The sequence below is a fragment of the Hippopotamus amphibius genome, chromosome 11, assembly GCF_030028045.1.
Source record: "Hippopotamus amphibius kiboko isolate mHipAmp2 chromosome 11, mHipAmp2.hap2, whole genome shotgun sequence".
Taxonomy (NCBI): Eukaryota; Metazoa; Chordata; class Mammalia; order Artiodactyla; family Hippopotamidae; genus Hippopotamus; species Hippopotamus amphibius.
Genome location: NC_080196.1, coordinates 5,562,182 through 5,584,821, shown reverse-complemented (window position 1 = coordinate 5,584,821; position 22,640 = coordinate 5,562,182). Strand labels below are relative to the sequence as shown.

The window sequence follows — 22,640 nt, the reverse complement described above, 5'->3', positions numbered from 1 at the left end:
GAATAAGAATAAAACTTAAAATCAGATCATTTCTTTCTTTGCCACAGTTGAAATGCATGGAATCTAGGCCTCTTTTCTTGTTCTTTTAGTATTTCTCATTCCTATTTTTAATTTTTTTTTTCATTTTTAATTAATTTATTGGCTGTGTTGGGTCTTCGTTGCAGCGCGTGGGCTTATTGTAGTGGTGTCTCGTTGCTGAGCACGGGCTCTAGGTGCACAGCCTTCAGTAGTTGTGGCACATGGGCTTAGTTGCTCCATGGCATCAGGACCTTCCCAGATCAGGACTCGAACCCGTGTCCCCTGCATTGGCAGGCAGATTCTCAACCACTGTGCCGCCAGGGAAGCCCTTCTCATGCCTATTTTTAAACATAGGTATAAAAATATTACACTGCAACTTTTGAAGCATTTCATAATTTAAAAAAATGCCTCCACGCTGTGACCTCATTTATTGTCAGATAATTAGAAGAAGCCTGTTAAATTTCAGTAACAAGTAATAACATAACAACCAAAACCTGGGTGGAAATCCCAGAAATTAATAACTAAGATTTAAGACACAACATGTACTAGCCGTTTACTTTCTTTTAATAGGAAAAACGTGGTCTTCGAGAAATGCGAGTTCTTGAAAATTTGAAGAATATGATCCGAGAAACAAACGAGCACACCCTCCCCTCGTGTAGGGAGACGATGCAGGACAGCTTCAGCCGGGTTCTGCAGAGACGTAAGCCCGCCGCTTCCTTACGCTGCTTCCTTTCAGACATGGGCTCTGTTGAAATGGACGTCCTAGAGTGTCTGGTGGGGGCTGGAGAAAGGGTTCTTAATCGGGAGCCGTGAGAGGGAGGTCGCAGAGAATGTGGTCACCTAGGGGCTAGTGTGTGTTGCCCTTGATGCTAAGAGCATTCATCTCCAAAACAAGAGGGTGCGCACGATAATCCTTCTAGGATATTAGACAGTCGAAACATTTTTTTACCTTAAAAAAAAACTTATTCATAAGAAAAAGTTTGATGACCAGGAATTAGGATATGAAATGAAGCTTCTTTTTCAAACAGGATACTAGAGTTTCTAACTTAAAAAAAAAAATCCTATCATAAATGTGTTTTATCACTTTTTTCATTAAGCAAAGTAATGTGGAAAGATGTTTGCTAAAAAGAATATTTATTAAACATTTCAAATTACAAATTGAAAGGAGTTTTATTAGTAACTGAGTTTAAAATCAGAGATGTATCATAAGCTCAGGGATTCCCCTCACATCCATAAGTGACACTGTTCAGTTTGTCCAAGGACAGATGACGCTGATAAGTAACGCTGGAGTGCAGAGGGAAATAGTGTCTTTCTGGGGAGAAAATAGGAAGCAAGACCAGCCGGTAATGTCACAGCCTGTGAGGGAAAGCAGCAGGGGCGCTTGGTTAATGGCCAAGTTGTGAGGGTATATGCATGTGCAAGTCCAGCCTGTGTGTGATGCTCAGAGGAGGGTGGAGAGGACAGACCTCTGCCCATCCCATTTGGTGTCTTTGAGGGGAAGAGCAAAGACTCTAAAATTGACTTCAGGCTTTGCATGTTACTGCAGGTGCGCCCTTGTTTGTTCATACCATCATTTCCTTAACCTTGACAAGCTTTCTAGACATTACACTAAAAGTAAAACTCAAATTATTATTGATAAGAATGCTTTTGTATGCTTTTGAGATGTGCTTATAACTTTCCTTTTACACACTTTGAGTACATAAGAATAAATTGGATAAAACTTTGTAAAAAACAAAACAAAAAACTATGCATGGTTATTTTGAATTGTTTCATTCTGGGGCAAAGCTATTTCTGATATGAGGCCCCATGTTCAATGTATAGTCTTTACAGGCTTCCTAGGTGGCGTAGTGGTTAAGAATCTGCCTGCCAATGCAGGGGACACGGGTTCCATCCCTGCTCCAGGAAGATCCCACATGCCACAGAGCAACTAGGCCCGTGCGCCAAAAAAAAAAAAAAAAAGCATAGTCTTTACAATGAAATAGCAAAGTTTTACAGGTAACAGGGAATCCAGACTGTAAGTGTATTCTCCTAAAGGAAAGAATTCAAGCACACAGAATGTGAAGTCATCATGAAAGTTTTAACCTCTGAGGACCACCTTACTGTTAGCGTTAGAAACACGCAGTGGCTTTGGAGGTAAATTTGCTGCTAGGTGCAGGAATGGCTCCCTCAGTAGGCTCCAGCCTAAGTATTTCCTTGTAGCTATTACCACAAGCCTCAGGGGAATAATGGAGAGCATTATCTGCTTTTAGAGCCCATGTAGTTTTTAAAATCAGCCTGGGCCCAGCGGTTGTTCCTGAAAGATTTCATGTTTAAAAACTTTACATTTTAAGCCATGGTGTTGCCTTGCTCGAGAGTTTATCTATGGGATGTACTCTGATCTAAGTAATACTTTACGAGGTTTGTGACAGCTGAGTTTTGTTTTGTGCCTGTTAGTAGATCTGCCTCATTTATCTCTTCTCTGCATGTTTGAGGGCTGAGCCGGAAGTGTAGTCAGCTGGGCATCTGAGAACGTGGTGGTGTGGATCTGAAGCTCTCAGTCTAACATTGTGCACAGGACTGAGCAACTGTGCAGCATAAGGGGGGCCCGTCTCGGATTGTGTGCATGGAGACTGCTACAGAATCCTAGCAACGTGTCTTAACACTGGGTGAACAGAGGCTTCAGAACCAAAACTCACCTGTGGTTCCTTAAAAAACACAGAAAGTAAATGAGAGCTCTAGGAGGGTATGTAAGAGTAACCTGTAAAGTAACCTCATCAAGAGACAGCCTTTACGTTTTTCTCATCCTGAAGACACTGGTTAGTGTCTATGTTCTACTTATTATTTGTTTCATAGACTTGTATGCTTCACCAAGTTTGTTGTCTGGCGATCTCACTTAGTATTGAGGACCCAGTCCTTGATTTTAGAGGTGAGAAGGACAGAAAGCCTTTAGGTTATTCCTTATTCAAATTAACTAACTTTTAAGAGCAGTGACTTAATTTTTTTATTATTTAAACAAAAGGATATATGTCTAAGTAATAAGTAGAAGTAAAGAAGAAAATAAGAAAGAAAGAAAAGGAAGCAATAAAGCACTTTAATTACCTAAAGACAACCATGCTTTTTAACCTTGGTGAATATCATTCCCGGCATCTTTGTATGTCTCCAAATAGAAGGAAGGGTTGGGGGACGGCAGCTGAATGAATAGATGGAAAGGTATGAGGGGGAGAGAGAATTTTTGGTGAGAATGAGATCAGACAATTCTTAAATGTAAGTAATAATTTTAAATTTTATTTGAATTTATAAGAACAAAATCTCAAGTGAAATTTAAGGAAATACCTTAAAATAAGTATTATTATAAAAGTAGTTACTAAAAGATCAAAGAAAAATAATTATAAAAAATGTGCAGAAGTTAGAACTGTGTTGTTATTGTTTCTACATTAATTCTGCCAAGAGAGACAGCCGGGTCAGGACTTCATACCTTCCATCTTGCGTCTCCTCCCCAACCGCTCGTTTGTGAATTTTAACTTTGTGTACAGATGAGGGCTTATAGTATTGGCTTTCTGCTCTGAGTAATAATGTTGCCAAGTGTTTATTTGGGCTTAAACTATTCAGTTTCTTTCTGTTTTTGATTTATTTTTAGATTTGTAATGATGTGGTTATAGTTCTGTTTTGTTTCCTTAGCTCTGCGATCTCATTTTTCATGCTGTACATTTGATCTCTTTTAGTAAATTTTTACTGTTATTTTGTGTTACAAAGTATTACATGTGTGTTACAAAGTATTTGTGTTACAAAGAATTTTGTTAGGTTTTCTTTTGAATGGATGCTTTGTCTGTCTTATCTGTCTTTCACATGTTGTATTCCTTTCTCCCTACACCCTCCCCCACCCCGTTTCTCTACAAATTAAAGCATACTAGAGTTATGAGAATTCTGTCAACCTGTTTCCTTTTTTTCTTAGTTTTTGGGGGATGGAGTGGTTATGGTGGGGGCAGGAGCTTCAGTTCTTTATAGAATCTGTGTTCCTGTTCTTGGCCACCACTTTTCAAAGTTTAAATACAATTATATAATCCGCATTTTGTTCAGTAAATGATGGATTTTTTTTTTTACCTTGTTAAGAAACTTTTATTTTGTAAGGTATTTAGGGGACTAAATTTGTCTGATTTTGCTTCACTGCCTCTGTATGTAGAAAACTTTAAGAACTCATGATTTAAAATACTAATTTTTAAAATTTTATTATTATTATTATTATTATTATTATTATTTTGGCTGCTTTGGGTCTTCGTTGCTGCACACAGGCTTTCCCTAGTTGTGGCGAGTGGGCACTACTCTTCATTCCGGTGTTCAGGCTTCTCATTGTGATGCCTTCTCTTGTTGTGGAGCACAGGCTCTAGGCGCTCTGGCTTAATGTGGTGGTGGCACGTGGGCTCAGTAGTTGTGGCTCACGGGCTCTAGAGCACAGGCTCAGTAGTTGTGGTGCACAGGCTTAGTTGTTCTGCAGCATGTGGGATCTTCCCAGACTAGGGATCAAACCTGTGTCCCCTGCATTGGCAGGCGGATTCCTAGCCACTGTGCCACCAGGGAAGTCCCACTACTAATTTTTAATAGCACTTGACTAGTTAGAATTGTTACCTGTATTTTCTTCATTGACTATCTTAACTGTGTAAAATAAGTATTTATCACCCTCCCCCCACTATATTTATAGTTGAGGAAACTGAAATTTATATATACATACTTGGAAGAACCATCATGCAGACTTAGTTCTGCAGCCAGAGTTCAAGCTCTTTCCACTCCGGGATGGTGCTTCTGTGCATCTTTGAAAAGGTCACGAGGAAAGTCCACCTTTTCTGCTGGATTTTCTCCTACAATGCAGGCTCCTCCTCCTCAGTCTGCTTTGTTAGTTTCCACTTCTCTCCTTGACTTTTGACATTGGGGTGCCCTAGAGCTTGGTCCTGGGACATCTTTTCTGTCTAGTTGTTCATTGAAATGAATGAATGAGAACTCAACCAACATCTGCTCCTGATACCAAACTGAAATTACTTTCTTAGGTGTGTATTTGAGGTTTACACATACACACTGTGACAGAATGAATTTCTCTTTTATGTGAGGACATAGGGACACTGTTAGCTGTTGTACGTGGCACAGTTGCCATGTGTGGTGCTAATCTTCTCAAATAAGAGAAAATAATTTGATGAATTCTTAACTCTTTAAAGTCAATCTAGTCTCCTGAAACACAGAGACAGCAGGGGAAACGGCTTCCTACTGAGTTAGGAGTGACTAGTACGTGGTGTAGAGTGACAGGAGGGTTTAGATAAATGGACCTGTTCTTCTTGGAGTCTCTGCTTGTGAAGAAAGGGTAGTCAGGTGATTTTCTTAGATTTTAGAAAAGCAGATTTCATTAAATGCAGAAAGCAAACCTTTTTTATCGTGTGGATAAAGAATTAAAAAGTACATTACTTCAGAGACTGAAACTTCTAAAAATGCATATTCTAAGCACAAAGATGATCCTGATAAGGAACAAAAGTGTGCCTTTGTCAGATGTGTTCTAATTAAATTTTTAAAGGATATATATAACAAATGATAAAATAAATGTCATCATCCTGTAACTCTTCCTTTAGATTGAGCCTAGAATGATCTGAAAATGATGAAGCACCCAAAGACCACAAAATGGATTTTTTAAAAGTTATGTTCAGAACCAGGGGAAAAAAACGAAACAAAACAAAAACCAGGAAATGATAGAACCACCACTCGGGAGAGATGATGTAATATTAATATGCCACAGAAAGAAGGCAGATCTAATCAAGTCCTATTTCGTTTTGTTTTTAGCTTTTCTATTAGAACAAACAATGATTGGGAACCTTAATTTTTAGTACTAAAGTATTATCTTTGATATGACTAAAATGAATGGTTACTGATAAAAACAGGACTTTTTAAAAGCTGAATCATCCTCTTTGCCATTTTCTCACAGGGACGGGCCTAACATTCTTCTGAAAGAGAAATCACAGCCCCTGCCTGCCCTGTTATGGAACTTTGAACCCACTGGGGCTGCGTGGAGTGGCGTAGAAAGGCATGAGTGTGAAATAACTGGGTAAACCTCTGTTTAAGCAAACGCAAGATAAAGTGGTAGGATACACGCATAGCTGCTAAAAGAATTTCAAAGAAGGGAAAATTGTTACAGGGAAAGGATTCGTCTGGAGGGCCTCATAAAGGCACTAAACCTTGAACTGGGCTTTTGAAACATGTAAACATTTTAATTAGAGGAAAGGAATAAGGAAAGCACTTTAAGTAGGGAGAGGACAGTGCATAGAATAATAGTAACAGTAACATTTCTTGACTTCCTACTGTGTGTGAAGAACTGCAGGGAGTGGCTTACGTTATTAATTATTTTAAAGCATACTCTACTGTGGTATCTGTTTCTCATGTGCATTCTGAAGTCCTCATATTAGTTGTGCTCATTTTAGAAACGAGGCGCTAAGGTTCTGAGAGATTAGGAATAGCAGCAGCAGCACCTGGCACATAGCAGGTGCTCAGTGAACACCCAACAAACAGCTGAATGAATGAGCAAGCAGGCAAGCCCGAGATCAGTCACACACGTGATCAGAGCTCCACTCGAGCTCTGGCTGACGAAGGCTGACTTTCAGCCTGCACCCCAGCTAGCGAAGTAAGTGAAATGTTTGTGTACAGAAATAAAGTGGGTCTGGTAACTGAAGAGGTTTGAATGACTGATGGATTAAAACCAGTTTCACTGATGAAAGAGTAGGAGAGGTAGAGCCTTGACGGTAGGAACCAAGTCTTAGAGTCAGGAGTCTGATTTTATTATTATTTTTTAAAATCTATTTTATTTATTTTTTATTTTTGACTGCATTGGGTCTTTGTTGCTGCGCACGGGCTCTTTCTAGTTGTGGCAGTTGGGGGCTGCTCTTCGTTGTGGTTTCTCATTGTGGTGGCTTATCATGTTGTGGAGCACAGGCTCTAGGCACATGGGCTCAGTGGTTGTGGCTCTCAGGCTTTAGAGCACAGGCTCAGTAGTTGTGGTGCACGGGCTTAGTTGCTCCGTGGCATGTGCGATCTTCCCAGCCCGGGGATCGAACCCACGTGCCCTGCATTGGCAGGCGGATTCTTAACCACTGCACCACCTAGGAATTCCCCAAGGGTCTGATTTTAAGTTCTGCTTTCTGTGCCTATTAGTCATATCACCTCCGTGAGTGACATTTTACTACTTTATGCCTCAGTTTTTTATAGATGCCAAAAATCCAAAAATCTGTAAAGTGGGATGATGGTCTTCACCTAGTAGGAAAATGGGATTAAGAGGAGTAACACATGGAAAGTACTTAGCACAGTTCTCAGCAACTGGTAATACTCAGCAAATAACTACAATAATTATTACTAGCAGTTTTACTTCATTACAAGGGAAATAGCTCACAAGAAAGCAGTCCAGAGAACTCCGAATCTGGCAGCGGCAGCCAGATTAGAAGCGAGAAGAATAGTAGAAAGTCATGGCAGCGTTCTGGGTATCAAGTCCAGCCTGCAAGAGAGCAGTGGTACCAGTGAGAAAGTGAGAGGGAAGTTAATGAATCAGAGAGACCCTGGAAAGGCTTCATCCATCAGAGTGCCATAGTAACCTTATCAGGTGTATATATCTTTGTAGAGAATTCTGAGGTCATTGATGACAACTTGTCATTGGAGTTGGTACTGAATGCCCTTGGATTGCAGCGCAGAGCTCGCAAGTGATAGCTCCCATCATGACATCCTGAATGCTTTTCCTCCCCCCTTTTAGCCACCCTGCCACAACCAAAATAAGACCAACTTTTTTGCGTAGTTTCTTGAGATCTAAAATATTCCAAGTGGTTTGTTTAATTCAGGTAAGTCTCCCCTTGAACAAGGGCTGCTGATTGAAAACCCACTGTCTGTTTTATTTCAGTGCAAGCAGCTACTGACTCCGTCTGTAGACTCCAACAGAGGGAACAGGAGCGTAAAAAGGTAAAAGTGGATCATTTGGATACTGGAGCCTGTAACTCCAGGGCTTTTATTATCATCATATTATTAGCAGTTGCTTTTGATTAAAAAAAAATTCTCTGAATTTTTTTCATTCAGTGATTTCAGAAGATTTAAAAATGACTCATTCATTGAAGATGTGTTGAGGACGTATGGTCACATAATTGCACCATCTATATTTTTATAATTCAAATTGCAGACCTATGTTTCTTCTTTTCAACATTTCCATCTTTCCCCTGAAAGTGGTATTTGTCTCTTGGAGGAGAAAGAATAGGACTTTCACGTGGAACAGAAAATACCCACCAGATTGGAAATATAATCTTTGAGCATGAAACCTTGAGTGTATTATGTATATTTCTTCTAGAAAAGGAGGCATTCATGCCTGTGGATGGGTTCTTTAATGAATAGTCATAAGGATGTGTGAATCACTTGCTGGGTAGTGCTTTGCTTATTTGAATTATATCTTAACTAAATTCAGATGTGGAAAAACAGTGCAAGAATTTAACTTCCTGTGATAATTTGGTGTTTTACAGTTTTCATAAAAGTATTTTTATAACTTATTTATTGCTCTAAACTAGTAGAAATACACTTAAGAAATGTTGAAAATACTGAGTCACTCTGAAAGTAATGCCTTTTTGTGTCTTTGTGTCAACAAGTGTTACTATCTCCATTTCTCTGGAATGTGTGGTTTGTCCATAATAATGGTGCAGAGCTGGCGAGCCTTGCCACAGTTCACCTTTCTCCACCCTCTGCTCAACTCTTAATGTTGATATAAAGTTTAAAAATTCAACAATTTGATGAATCAAGCCTTACTGAAAAGACATGACATTTAAGCCAGGTGGGAAGGCTGCCCGAGAGGAACAGGCTCCCAGCAGGCCAGGTTGGGAAGCAGGGCTGTTGTGAGGACATGGCGGGGCAGAGCCGCGGGCAGGGAAGCTGCTGTTGGGGTGTGGTGCTCGCACAGTGTCCGAGAGCTTGGTGAGAGCAGTCACAGGGCCTTCCGTGGGTCATGCCCGGCTGGACAGCAGGTATTTTTTCAGTCTCTACTTCATTAGGTGCTACTAGGAGTGAAAAATTTTACTCTAAGGCAGTTCATACATGCAGGAGCTAAAAGTCTAGGAGTCCCAAACCACTAATGCTAATATAATGTAGGATAAAGTAAGAGCTGTGATAAAGTTACAAGGAACTTTGCACAATCTTGGCAGAAAATGTAATTTACTAGGAAGATAGTGGTATCCAAGCCCAATTTTGATCAGTGAGTAGAAATTTGAGTGGTAGAAGATGCGAAGAAAGGTACTATAGGATAAGGGGCATAGTGGAAGCAAAGGCAGAAGATGGGAGAAGTCGGTGGTCCCACGGAGCTGCTACATGGACTGTCTAGACAGGTGTTTTCTGAGAGGAGCTTCGAGAATCAAGCGTTTGACGTTAAGCAGTTTGTTGTGGAAGCACCAGGAATGTTTCTGTGTATTTGAGCATCAGAAGGACTTTTCCTGATGGAACACTGGATACGCTGGCTGGTACTGGCTGTAACATACGCAGTTCTCTTGGCTTTCAAAATAAAAATGGAAAAGGGGTGTTTTTTATGTGAATATGCACTCACATGTTATTGGTCTTTATTTCTAGGACATTCTCAGAGCAGTTATGATTCTGATAAAGTGGCAATTCCTGTCATTCCTGAACAGAACTAACCTAAAGTTAAATTATAAATGGGATGAATGTTTCCTCTTGTCACTTTGAACTTTTTCACGTTTGATGTATTAACCATGTACAGGTAGGAAAATTACCAGGTTGGGTTAAAAATGCCTGGTGTCTTCTATTTCTAGTACTTGCCTTTATTAGCTAACTGTATTCCCTTGGACGAGTCCTTGAACTTCAAAGCTAATACTTGTTGTACTTACCTGATAGGTTGATGTTCTACTTACCTGACATATTGTGTTATATTAATTTATGTGAAGTAACTTTACTCTCCAAATGTCAGGTGGCATTTTTTCCCTGCCACCTAGATTGTTTATTTAAGATACAGGCAGTCACTCTGTGCATAAGAGCCCTGCTGTAGTCTGCAGAGTTCGTGAAGCACTTGATTTTCTAAGTTAAAAGATACTGTCCTTTGGTTTAAAAAAAAAATTGGCCTTAAGAAATAATAAAGCCACTGGGGTATTTTGGTCTTAAATATATTTCTTATAGGTATTATCTCAGAGAATGTTATCAAACTGTTTGTTTTATGGAATACACATTAAAAATCAGTATTTTATTTTTAAAGTGTACAATTTGATATTTTTTTCTTATTAGTAATGTATATATGGCAATTCCAAATCTCCCAATTCATCCCCTCCTAACCACCTTCCCCCCCAGCCCTCCCCCCAAAATCAGCATTTTAGAATATATTGAAATGTAGTCTTTATTTCTCTTATTAGTGCTTATCTAGTTAGCAGAACATTTGAAGTATGGGTCTCTAAGATATTTTTTTTTAACTGCCATATCTAGTTTTGCCAAAACTTTGTGTGGCAGAGGTTTCAGACTACATATATAAGACAGGTAAAGTTTAATTTCTCATCTAGCAAATTAGGTACAAAGTAAAATTGACCTCTAGCTGTATTTTACAATCTAGTGTTAATTGTTGCCTTGGTTGTTCTGTTGGCTACATTTTGTATATTTGAATGGCTCTTAGAACAAAGAAAGATGGGAGTAGTAATGGAATAAAGTAGACTATTGCCTTTAATCATTAATTCTTTTATGTCAAGACAATTTGTGGAATTCTGTGGGAAGTAAATTATGATAAACGTCATGCATCCAAATCACATTTCCCACAATTGATATCTAAAAGTACATTCAGAAGAACAATAAATGCACATTCCCCAGTTATTTGACATATGTCTTAAAAACTGCTCACTAATACAAGTTGCATATTGGGCGCTAGCGATAAGAGTAGTGAAATGAAAGTACAATTGGCTTGTCAAATTTGCTGACTTAAATAAGCTGATTTAAGTGATGAGCTGATTAATCTCTGTCACTGGTTTAAACCCAGGTTCATGCACAAGCATCAGCTTTTGAAGTTCTGCTCAACCAGACTAGAGAGAATAAAGTAAACATGAATCCTTTGATTCCTCTTGTTAACAAATATTTATTAGATTTAGTTTTACCTCTGTATGATTTTTTAAATTTTTTTAAATTTTTTATAAGAACAGTGAGATAGTGTGGCTTATACGTTTTCCATGACAGAGTTTGAGAATGCAGGGCAGTGGGTCAGTACCGTCGGCCCTCTGCATCCGCTGGTCCTGCACCCATGGATTCAACCAGTGTATTTAAAATGTATCTGTTTTTGAATTCCAAAAAGTTCCAAAAAGCAAAATTTGAATTTGCCACATGCTGGCAGCTGTTTCCATAGCATTTATATCCTGTTATTATAAGTAATCTAGAGATGATTTAAAGTATATGGGAGGATGTAGAGGTTATGTGCAAATACTACACTATTTTTATAAGGGACCTGAACATCCATGTGTTTTGGTATCCATGGGGGGTGGGGGTGGAGGGTGCTGGAACCAAACCCCATGGATACCAAGGGATGTATGTAATATTCTACATATTTAAAATAATTAGTGACAGTTGTTATTCTGACACTTCTTATTGAAGTAAATACTTTTTCATTTATCTGTGTAAAGCATATGTAAAATTAATGTGGCACATGTATTGCTGACAGATGTTCCAGAGGACCTTGTAGACATTGGTTGGTTTATTCAGAGTTTTCCCTCAGGCCAGGGCTTTTCAGCCTCTGCACTGTTGACATTTTGGAGCAGATCCGTCTTTGCTGTGGTGTGTATGTTGTAGGATGTTTAGCAGCATTGTTGGCCTGTACCCACTAGATGCCAATATCACACCCCCCCACCCCCAGCCTGTGTTGTGATAACCAAAAATCTGGGGGACAGGAGCATCAAAATCACCCCCCAGTTGAGAATTACCGACTTAGATTAATGCCTGCAAAAGTGTGTTTTTTTATGCATCCATAAGTTTGTTTATAGATCTGGTCCTAGACACAGCTTGCCTTCAGGATGGACTTCTCTTCAAATTTATCTCCAATGGGACATAAGTAAGCTTTGTTATTGTTACTATTTCTTTCTCTGTTGTAGAAAGAGACAAAACCATTACAGCTAATTACCTTTCGTACACAGTTACAGCTCATTAATAAACTCTCTATTTTCTTTTAAAGTTGGCATTTTCTTTTTTATCTTGAGAAAACAAACATATCCACTTCTTTGAGTATGCAATTGATTTCATTTAGGAAGAACCCTCTGAAATTTGATTTGAATTATTTTTATTGTGATAAAATACACAGATACGTAGTTTGAGAAAGTGTTCAACGTAAGAATGTCTGTAAGAGATTCATAAAAATCGCATTTCACAATGAATTCTAGAAATTGTAATACTATCTTTATTTCTTTGGAAACCATTTTAGTGGCTCCCAATGTCTCCACAGTATAAAAATTTTAAGTACAGAGTAAAACATATACAAATTTAAGTTAAAAAAAAACATAATGTAGAAAGGTAGATTTGAACTAATTTAGGTTTTATTTCTGCAGTTCTCTGCTATATCATTTTCTAAATGCAAGAATGTTTAGTAATTCAGGGGTTAGAGGGGCTGAGCATCTAAAGAAAGCTGACATAATTCTGAACTGTTAGGAATTTACTTTGGAAATGAACATGTATAGCTGATTCAAAGTCCTTTAAATTAACTTCAAAGTTTATTAAAGGATAAACAATGAAAATGTGTTAATTTGTAACTTATATATTACTAAACTTCAATAGTAACCTCAACAATTATTTAGAACTCAGACCAAAGAATTTTAGGGCTAAGAGTATTTTATCATTGACATTACTTAGTATTGCCAGCGTCTGGTGATGATAAAAGCCAGTCTTTCAGTTGTTTGTGTCCTTGATTTAAGTTCTGTTCAGACAATGCACCGACTTGTTGCTTGCACCCAGGGCAGAGCTCTCCCACCCTCCTGCTGTTGGTGTGCCATTACCACATATTGTGTCTTTACTGAGAAAAGGAAGCTGCAGACCATCATGTGTAATATGACTACATTTTGTTGTTATTAAACAAATACGTTTGTATGAACAGGAAGAAGTCTGTACATGTACCCATCAAACTAGTAATAATACTAGGAAAAAGGAAACAAGCGAAAGGATTTGTATGTATATGTTGGGGGGGGGGTAACTGTCCCTTTATATTCTTGTATTTGAATTTGTTTCTAAGATCTGTGATACTTCTTTAATAAAAATTAAGGGGTGGGGAGGGTGGGGGGGACTCGAGGGGGGGGAGTTGAGAGAGGGAGGGAATATGGGGATATGTGTATAAAAACATGATATCATTGAACTTGGGGTACCCCCCAAAAATAATAAATAAATTTAAAAAAATAAAAATAAAATAAAAAAATTTAAGGGGAAAGGGGAAGCTGGGACGAAGTGAGAGAGTAGCATAGACGTATATACTACCAACTGTAAGATAGATAGCTAGTGAGAAGTTGCTCTATAACAAAGGGAGATCAACTTGATGATGGGTAATTCCTTAGAGGGCCAGGACGAGGGAGGGTGGGAGGGAGTCGCGGGAGGGAGGGGATATGGGGATATATGTATAAATACAGCTGATTCACTTTGGTGTACCATGAAAGCTGGTACAAGAGTGTAAAGCAATTATATTCCAATAAAGAGCTTTAAAAAAAATTAAGGGGAAATGCTAATATAAGAGGAATTGCTGAGCTGTAATTTGGTAGATTTTTGCAAATTGCTCACCAAAGATACTAATTACTCCCATTGCCATGAACATCAACTTTTACATATATAATTTAGTATGTACTTTTTTGGTAGCTACTAGAAATTTAACTGCTAACTGTAATTACCCTTTACAGGTAATTTTAAGCTTTAAATGATGAATAGTTCCATTACTATATTGTGTCCCTTCTGTTAGTGTTGTGTGAATCTGTTGAACATAACTATAGTTAGATATGATCATTATTTTTCAAACTCATTTCAGTTAGAGGAATCCTTGTTTGAAACTAAATCTGACGTAGAGCCCCCTTTATTGAATGTAAAAGCAAAATTACTGTGCACAGGCGATGATGGCCTGCAGTTGTTAGCTCACTGTTTATAAAAGGTTGTTCCTTATTTCTGAGAGTTCCTTTTAGTTGTAAACACATTTGCTGGCATGGTAGGCTAAATCTTTGGCGTTTATAACTTCTGCTGTGTGAACTGGAGGCGTGCTGCTGTTGGGGTGGGCTTGGTGCATGAGGGCGGTGCCGCGGCTCTGCGATAGGAAGGGCACCTTTGCTGCTTCAGTTCAGGTCAAGGAGCAGTTCAGCTGCTTGTGTTCTGTTCTGGTGAGGTCGCTGCTGGGTAGACTTCATTTCCTGACAGTTTGAATAGATGGGCCCTGAGATAACCTTCACTTCTGTTGGCTTAGAGTACTTTCTAACATGCTCCTAAGTGATAAGTATGATATCGCTAATTTGGGATTTTTCTGCTGTTCTATACAATAAAACTTCACGTGTCTAGAAGTCTTAGAACACAAATGATTCCATATAGGGAGGTCGACCACAAGGCTGAGATTTTATCTTAAAGCATAGTACTTTTATCACTTTAACTATTTTGGAGGAAATGTTTAAAAATATATTACACACTTTTCTGGTTTTTATAAAAAGTACATTAAATGTTACAAGTTAATTTTCTTTATGAGTTAGGAATTACTGAGAATATAAAATTTTACATTATGGTGAAAATGGTGATGTTCTTAGGGAATTAAAGAGAAAAAAGTGTTTCTCTGTTCCAAATGCCCTCAGATACTGTCTGTGATTTTTTTGTTGTTGTTGTTGTTTTGGTTTTTATTTGGGGTATAGTTTATATACAATAAAAATTTACCTATAAAAAATAATTTAAAAATTTACCTGTATATCTATTCAGATACTGTTTTTAAGTTTCTGTATCTGTCTTTATTGTAAGGCTGATGCCTATCATTTCTTTCTATCCATTTATCATTTATCTAATTTGTGACTTTTAATATGGTATAGCTTTGGAAAACAGTTAACTAACCTGGTTAGAATTGTATGTAAAGTAGGGCAAATAGATTGAGAATCAGAAGAGTTTTTCATGAATACTGCAGTATTTGTAAATGGACTTTGTGTTAATTATGGTGGTGTTATTTTGGGGATGGTGTGTGTGGGGAGGGAGAGAGAGAGAGAGAGAGAGTGTGTGTGTGTGTGTGTGTTGATGGCTTAAAGTTCTTACCATCAAGTTCTCAATGAAGTTTCAGATAGATGCTATTTTCTGGCAGCTGACTTTTGTTTATATGTAAAGATTACAGTGTTATCATACAGGAATATACAAACCACCCCTCCCTTTTTTTCTTTGCTAATTGTCGTGAAGAATGCAGGATTGCAAAGCAATTGTTATTAAAGGTAGGAGACTAAGAAAGGATAGATAAAGTAGAGTGACTTCCAGAACATTTTTTTCTAATTTTATTGACGTATAGTTGATTTACGGTGTTGTGTTTAATTTCTGAGTATAGCAAAGTGATTCAGTTATCCACGTATATATTCTTTTCCATATATTCCATTATAGTTTCATGGGATATTGAATATAGTTCCCTGTGCTCTACAGTAGGACCTTGTTGTTTATCCATCCTATATATACTAGTTTGCATCTGCTAATCCCACACTCCCAATCCTTCCCTTCCCTATACCCCTCCCCCCTTCCCCCTTGGCAACCACAAGCCTTGCAGAACCTCTTGATGTGAAAGCAAGACTAGATTTTCCATTGGGCTAGGGAATTGTCAGCATTCAGCTTTTTTTCACCTGAACTAGGAGGCCAAGAAGTGATAGTCTTCTATGAAAAAGATATATACTTGGGTGTATATATCTTTGGTAATAATGTTCTGAAGCTACAAAGTAGAGATACTGGTTTTGGGCAATATCTTAAAGTCTTCTTTTACAGCAAAATGGTAAATAGTGGAGTCATCCAGGAAGATTGAATTGAATATGGGACTGGGAGGGGAAAATTGTTACTTTTATGTGATTTGCCTTTTATTGCTGAATTATAAAAATCTATTGCTAAAATTAGATTTTAAAAATAAAGATTAAAACCCCTAAATTGAGGAGGATTAAAAAGTGGTTCGATCTGCCTTCTAGATGCATTGCTCCTATTTGTATAATAATATTTGCCTTCTATTAAGAACTGCAGGCACTGAGCTAGGAACTTGACATGATATAGATTTATTTATGAATTAAGTTATGTAAAGCATTCTTTTCCTCATTTTAAAATTAAAGAAAATTTAACATGACCAGAGTCATTCAGCTGGTAACAGGCAAACCAGAACTTGAAGCCAGGTTTATACGCTTCCCAAGTCTTCATTTTTCTCCTTTGAGTTGGGAAGTGGAACCTGGGCTGTTGCCTCATGGCCCAGATCTGAGGGTCAGCTGAGCCGATGACAGTGCTTCAGTGAAAAAGAGAAGACTAATCTGTTAGCCTCCGAGCCTGCAGGGTTAGTATTCTCTGTACTTACTAGAAAGTCATTTCGAGCTAAAGCAAGATATCATTTTGATGAAGTTTATTTGCCTTTTTTTTCTCTGACTGTGGCTTTTCTCTTAAATATAAGAGTTTTGCAAAACTTTTATGAAAAGAATTTAATGAACTCTTTATGTTTTATTCATCTTTTGAAGAATTACAGTCCATGAGGCTGAAAGGTTAAGAAGTAATGTTTTGAATTTTGTTTAACCTGCTTCCCAAATTTATTGGATCAGCAAACCCCATCCTAACCCTCTCTCCCCACCGCTGTAATGCCCACTCAGACCACATGCGTCTGTGGGACATGTTTTAGGGAAATCTTTCACTATAACTGAAACTTCAGATTCACTTCTAACCTCTTGCCCTGATTCTGAGGAACTTTAGATCAGATTGGCAGAAAAAATTCTTTCAATGGCTTTTTTTTTTCCCATGGTCTTGCGGGAGACTTTTAGCCATCTATGTAAAACTTCCTTGGAACAATCTGATTTGCATTTCATGATAGAAAAGGCATAGGTTTGGGTGTCAGCGAGTCCTAAGTTTGAGTCTACAGTTTAGTAGCTCAGTAACCATGGAGAAGTAACTTTTGTGCCCTTAAGCCTTAGTTTCTTCTTCTGTAAAATTAGAATCCTGTAACCTCAGAAATAGATAAGATATTCAGAACAACTAGCAGAAGTATGCCTTTCATAGATACTTAGAGCACCATGGCTTCTCCAGCTCTCCATCTGGCTTCTCCAGCTCTCCATCCCGCTTCTCATTGTGGCCCAGGTGAGCGAGAGGATGGAGCAGCACTGTGGGCAGCCGGAAAACGTGGCTTCCATCTTTTTCATGTTAACTCTCTCAGCATCTGAGTTACCAGTATTCTGAGTATACCAGGTGTCCTGTTTTCCTTAGAGCTCTGGAATTCTTAAGCCTTTAGGTGCTTTGTAGGTTCTTATGGTTTGCATCTGTCACAATGCTTGTTTTCTTAACAGGACTTAGTCTCTGGCAAAACTTCTGAAGACACATATGTAGAATATTTGAGGCAGAGATATAAATTTTTTTTTATGTTTTTTTTGTATTTAGCTCTTTGTACATATTCAAATGTAATTTAAATTATGTTAAATTTATGCTTTTATTTTTTTATATATCGTTTCATCTTTATTGTTGTATTCAAAAGAAAAAAATTTTATCCTCATATAGAAATATTAAGGAACATCTCAAGATGAACTTAAATATTTGACACAGATGCTTTTGGTGTTTATTTGCTTTAAGGATTGGAACTGAACCAAGAGAGATTTCTTGAATTCTCTCCCATTCTTTAATAATCTGATTCTTTTAATGTATCCAAAAAATATTTTAAGTAAGACATGCATTTTAATTTCTTATAATAATTCTTTTGGCATGTATTCTTTAAACTAAAATTTTAAATTATATGTGATTAAATGGAATTTGAGGAGACAGAGGTATGAAAATAGAGGTATTTACTTGGATTACGTTTGGTTCTGTGATTTAAAATACTAGACATTTTTGAAATTTCTAGAAATTTCACATTCAGGCATAGTAAGAGAACCCTCTGATGTTTCCAGTGTGTCATGTTCTTGTTGGACGTTAAAACCATAGTGCAGTTTTATCATTGTGACTTACAAGCTGATGGTTATACTGTAATGAGCAAATATCAAGAGATAAAGTTATTTTTGTCTCTGCATAGAAAAATAATTGTCTGGAAAATGTCACATGACTTTCAAATTTTCTTTTCTCAGATGAATAATGACCATTTACTAGCTAGTGAGAAACAGCATATAATGCAATGGGAGGACTTCATGAAAGAACAGCGCAGCAAACAGGCCGAAGCGGATGAAGCGCACCAAAGAGCCGTGGAGAGGCTGAAGGAGCAGCACGCTGCGATGGAGAAGGACCTGGCCAAACTTTCAACCTTTTGAGAACTTGAACCTCAACAATGACAGACTAGTGAGAAAACATTGACTTCCCCCAAAGACTGCTCCCGCCAAACCATTTAGCCTCTGCTTCAAGTTTAGCAATACATTCTGTGGCGCTCTCCTGTCAGAAGAAAGACACTTCCCCCGGAGTCCTAACTTCCCCAGCAGAGTGCCGCACCTTTCCAGCTTCAAGTGCCTCTACCTGATGATTTGAGTGGGGAGGAGCAGGAGGACAGTGGTGTGAGTGTGCTCTCTGTTAAGGAGGGTTGGTGTTAGTTTCCTCTGATTATCTCGGAGAGCTGTGAGTACAGACTTCCAGAGAAGTGGTTTAACTCATGGTTCACGTGAGTCTGTGATTGTGGCCCAGAAGGCAGGTACGGTGGTTCCCTGGCTCTTGGAGGGAGCAGAGATCACAGTGAAGAGAGAGGAGAGTCAGAACTTTGCCTCTGCTCTGCAAAGAGGGCCGCGCTGGTCTCTGAGCATAAGGCAGCGCAAGGCCGTGTTTCACTGGATGACAAGACATGCTTGTTAAGTCTGTGGCCTTCCAGCACTTCACATTTCCAGCTTTTAAAACATACTTACAAGGAAAAGCTTACCAAAAATACAGTTGACTTTTAACCTTTCCAAGAACCATAATCTTGCCCATAGATTTACCTCATTTTTATGTCTGTTTTGCTGTGGGTAAGCTTTGTAAGATAAATAATGTCTGTACATGTTCTAACTGTTTAATGAGTAATCAGCAGAACTTGCCAGGGCCTCCCTCTGGAACCATATAAAGACTCTGGCTCTGAGTAAACCAGAAGTATTTGCCCACACGGCAAATGATCCATGTTAAATGTAAATCCTTTTTAGTGTTTAACGTCTGTTCTCATAAGCAGGTGTATTATGGTGAAACACGTCCCAGTTCTGTCATCACTGTGATCTTTAAAAATCTGCATTTAACAATCTAATTGAGGAGCTAAGTTGGTTTTTTATTTGCCATAAACCAAGCAAAATTAAATGCAATAATTCCAAGAGATTTATGGCAAATGAATTTGAGGTATGGCTGAATCTTTCAGGTATTTTTTTAAAATTGCTCTTCAGTAAAGAAAGGCACAAGAAAGAAAACACTTACCTCTCATGTTATCTCAGTGTTGCTACTGCAGAGAAGTGACAATGCTTGCTTGTGTAAATTTATGGCCTACTGTCAAAGCTTCATTCTTGGCTGCATGTTGAAAATGTGATTAAAGTTAATAGAGGAGATGAAATAAGTATTTGCGATTTCTTTCAATAACACTGAACTTGTGCCAGCTCCCTCTGTCTGCTCCTGTAGGCTTGGCAGGTCCATCCATCATCCCCGGTACCTGGACGAAAAAGAGCACTTGCTGACACTCAGGCACGTTGGAATTTTCTTAATTCTCTTTCAGTGGACGGAAAAAGAAAACATACTTCCAAAAATATCCCACACGTGAAAAGGGAGGGAAGCCCTAAATGAAAATCCCCTTTGTGCTGTAGCAGCTTTGGGAGGGCTATGAATTGCCACTGCGCCACTGCACAGACGCTGGAACCGGGGAATCAGGACTGCGTGAGTAGGAATGGTTCCTCGGCCTGTGTGGAGATTTTTGACAGTGTTTGTTCATCTCATATGAATAATAAATACTTTACCCTATGAGTTTCTATTTATTACATAAGGATCTAAGGGACTTCTTAAATAATCCAAAATGATTTAATGGACTTGTTGAGCTTTAAACATTGATACTAAATTCTTCCTTTGTAACTTTCTCAGCTGTTCAATATAGCTTCTAAAAGACATGGTTGGTTTTCTTTCCCTTTAAAAGTATTTTCAGTAGTGAACACTTTCACTTATATTTCCCACTTTCTACATCTCTTTTGATACGTATTTTACTTATATGTAAAAATTAGCTTTAGGAGTCACATAATGTACAGCATTTCTGCTGTCATGCTGTCGAGCAGAGAGAATATGCATTCCATGTGGCTCACGGGATTCGTTTCCAATGACCAAACAAAATATGTTTTCTCAATTTAAAGTGCGATAGAAATATTTGTTTTTAAATTCTAAGTATTTTTTTCATCATGATTTCTTTCTTGACTTACATATGTGGGTGTTTTCTTTCATTTCCTAACATGCAGATTTTTCAGTTCTGTTCTTATTATTGATTTCTGCTTTCATTGGACTGTGGTCCAAGAATAGATTCATATAAGACTGAGAGGTTAAAATTTGTTGAGATTTGCCATCTGACCTAAAATATGGTCAGTTTTTGTAAATGTTTTGTTAGTGCTTGAAAGCATGCGTACTTGCCAACTGTTGGGTGTTCGTTAGACTAAACTTGTTAATTGCATTGGTCATATTGTCTCTATTTTACTGTCGTTTTTTTTCTTCTACTCGATCTTTCAGATTCTGCGATGTGTTAAAATTTCCTACTCTGGTGGATTTTCTGATTTCTCCCTGTAATTCTGTTAATTTTTGTTTCGTATATATTGAAGCTTTGTTACTAGGTACATACACAATTAGAATTGTTTATCTTCTAAGTCTAGGATTGAATCCTATGTTTGTAGTCACAGCCTCTATTTCTAGTAATGTTTTTATATCATTTTATATTGCTTTAAAATCCATGTTTTTAAAAGAAATATTTATATAGGCCACATCAGCTGGTTAATATTTCTATGGTATATATTTCTTTATTCTTCTGTTGGACCTTTATGTTTTCATGTGCCCCTTAAAAACTGTAACTAGATTTTCTTCTCTTTCTATCTAATTATCTTTTAACTGGAGACTTTAATCCATTTACATTTGTTGAAATTACTAATATATTAGGATTTATTTATACAGTAAGTCCCCTACATACGAACCTTCAAATTGCAAATTTTCAAAGATGCGAACCTACATTCGCGTGCCCAGTCACATAAGTTAGTTCATGTGTCTTTCATACATTGAACTCCTTGCTGTGCAACACGAGGAGCTTACAAGTGAAGACCTGATGGAATTGGAGGCCCAGAGAAAGGATGAAGAGAGACAAGAGGAAGTAACTGAAGCACAGAGGAGATTCATGATGCAGGGGATTTTCTTTATTTGAGGAGGCAGTTAGTTTCTGAGGCACAGGACCCAAATGTAGGACAGCACACAAAGGTTGCAGCAGCAGTTCAGGGTGCAGTCCAGTGCTACTGCGTCATCTATGACAAGAACAAAAAGAGCTACTACCCAGACATCACTGGATCATTTTTTCAAGAGGGTAGTTAAAATTGAACCTAGCAAGGAACCAGAACCTGTGCTGTCAACATCAGGCATGAGTGAAATTGCAGTCTGCCCTTCGCTGTTACTGTTGACAGTCCTTCAGTTCTACCATCTCCCACCTCCTCTCCCTCCTCCAGTCAGTAACTCTCCTTGCCTGTTCCCTTGATGCCAGCCTGTGTGCCAGCTGTTGTACTGCACTACTGTACTTTTCAAGGTACTGTACTGTAAGATTAAAAAATATTTTCTTTATTTTGTGTTTGTTTTTTATGTATTATATGTGTGAAAAGTATTATAAACCTATTACAGTACAGTACTATATAGCCAGTTGTGTTAATTGGGTACCTAGGCTAACTTTGTTGGACTTAATGAACAAATTGGACTTACAAACGCGCTCTCCGAATGGAACTCATTCATATGTAGGAGACTTGCTGTACCATCTTATTGTGCTTTTTGTCCCACCATTTTGTTTACTCACTGCCTTTTGTGTTTGTTTTTTGTTTTTTTCCTTTTTCCACATTGATGAGTGTTGTTTTGTTTTTCCATGTACTTTTCCTCTACTAGTTTGAAAGGTTAATGTCAATTTTTATCTTTTAGTGCTTACCGTGAAATTTAGTTTGCATAGTTAATAGCATCTAAAGTTTGTCTTTACTCTTATCGTGAATATTAGACTTTTGAGCAAAGTCTGATTGCCTCCCCTTAACTTATAAGTGTCTAGAATTTTAGTTTTGTCTTAGTTTAACCCCCAAAATAGTTATATAGTCAGTATTTGTCTAGATTTACCTGTAAGTTTACCATTTCATTATCCTTGAAAGTTAGCTGGGTATGCAGTTCTAGACTGGCAGTTATTTTCTCTCGGTATTTAATGGTATTGTTCCACTGTCATCTTGCTTCTGTTGTTGCTTCTGAAATGACACTTGTAAGTCTGATCAGTATTCCTTTGTAGATAATCTTTCTCCTTC

At 38.0% G+C, this 22,640-nt stretch overlaps 1 protein-coding gene across 1 annotated transcript in view; it reads left to right on the top strand.

The window, feature by feature from the left end:
* The window catches only part of BLOC1S5 (biogenesis of lysosomal organelles complex 1 subunit 5), a 36,661-nt gene extending 14,789 nt beyond the window's left edge, over window positions 1-21,872 (top strand). The window contains exons 3-5 of the mRNA XM_057700250.1: window positions 589-718; window positions 7,910-7,968; window positions 18,273-21,872. Of these exons, the coding sequence (XP_057556233.1) occupies window positions 589-718; window positions 7,910-7,968; window positions 18,273-18,452 (369 nt within the window). The 3' untranslated portion in view covers window positions 18,453-21,872. The remainder of the gene's footprint in view (window positions 1-588; window positions 719-7,909; window positions 7,969-18,272) is intronic.
* The last annotated feature ends 768 nt before the right edge of the window (window positions 21,873-22,640 follow it).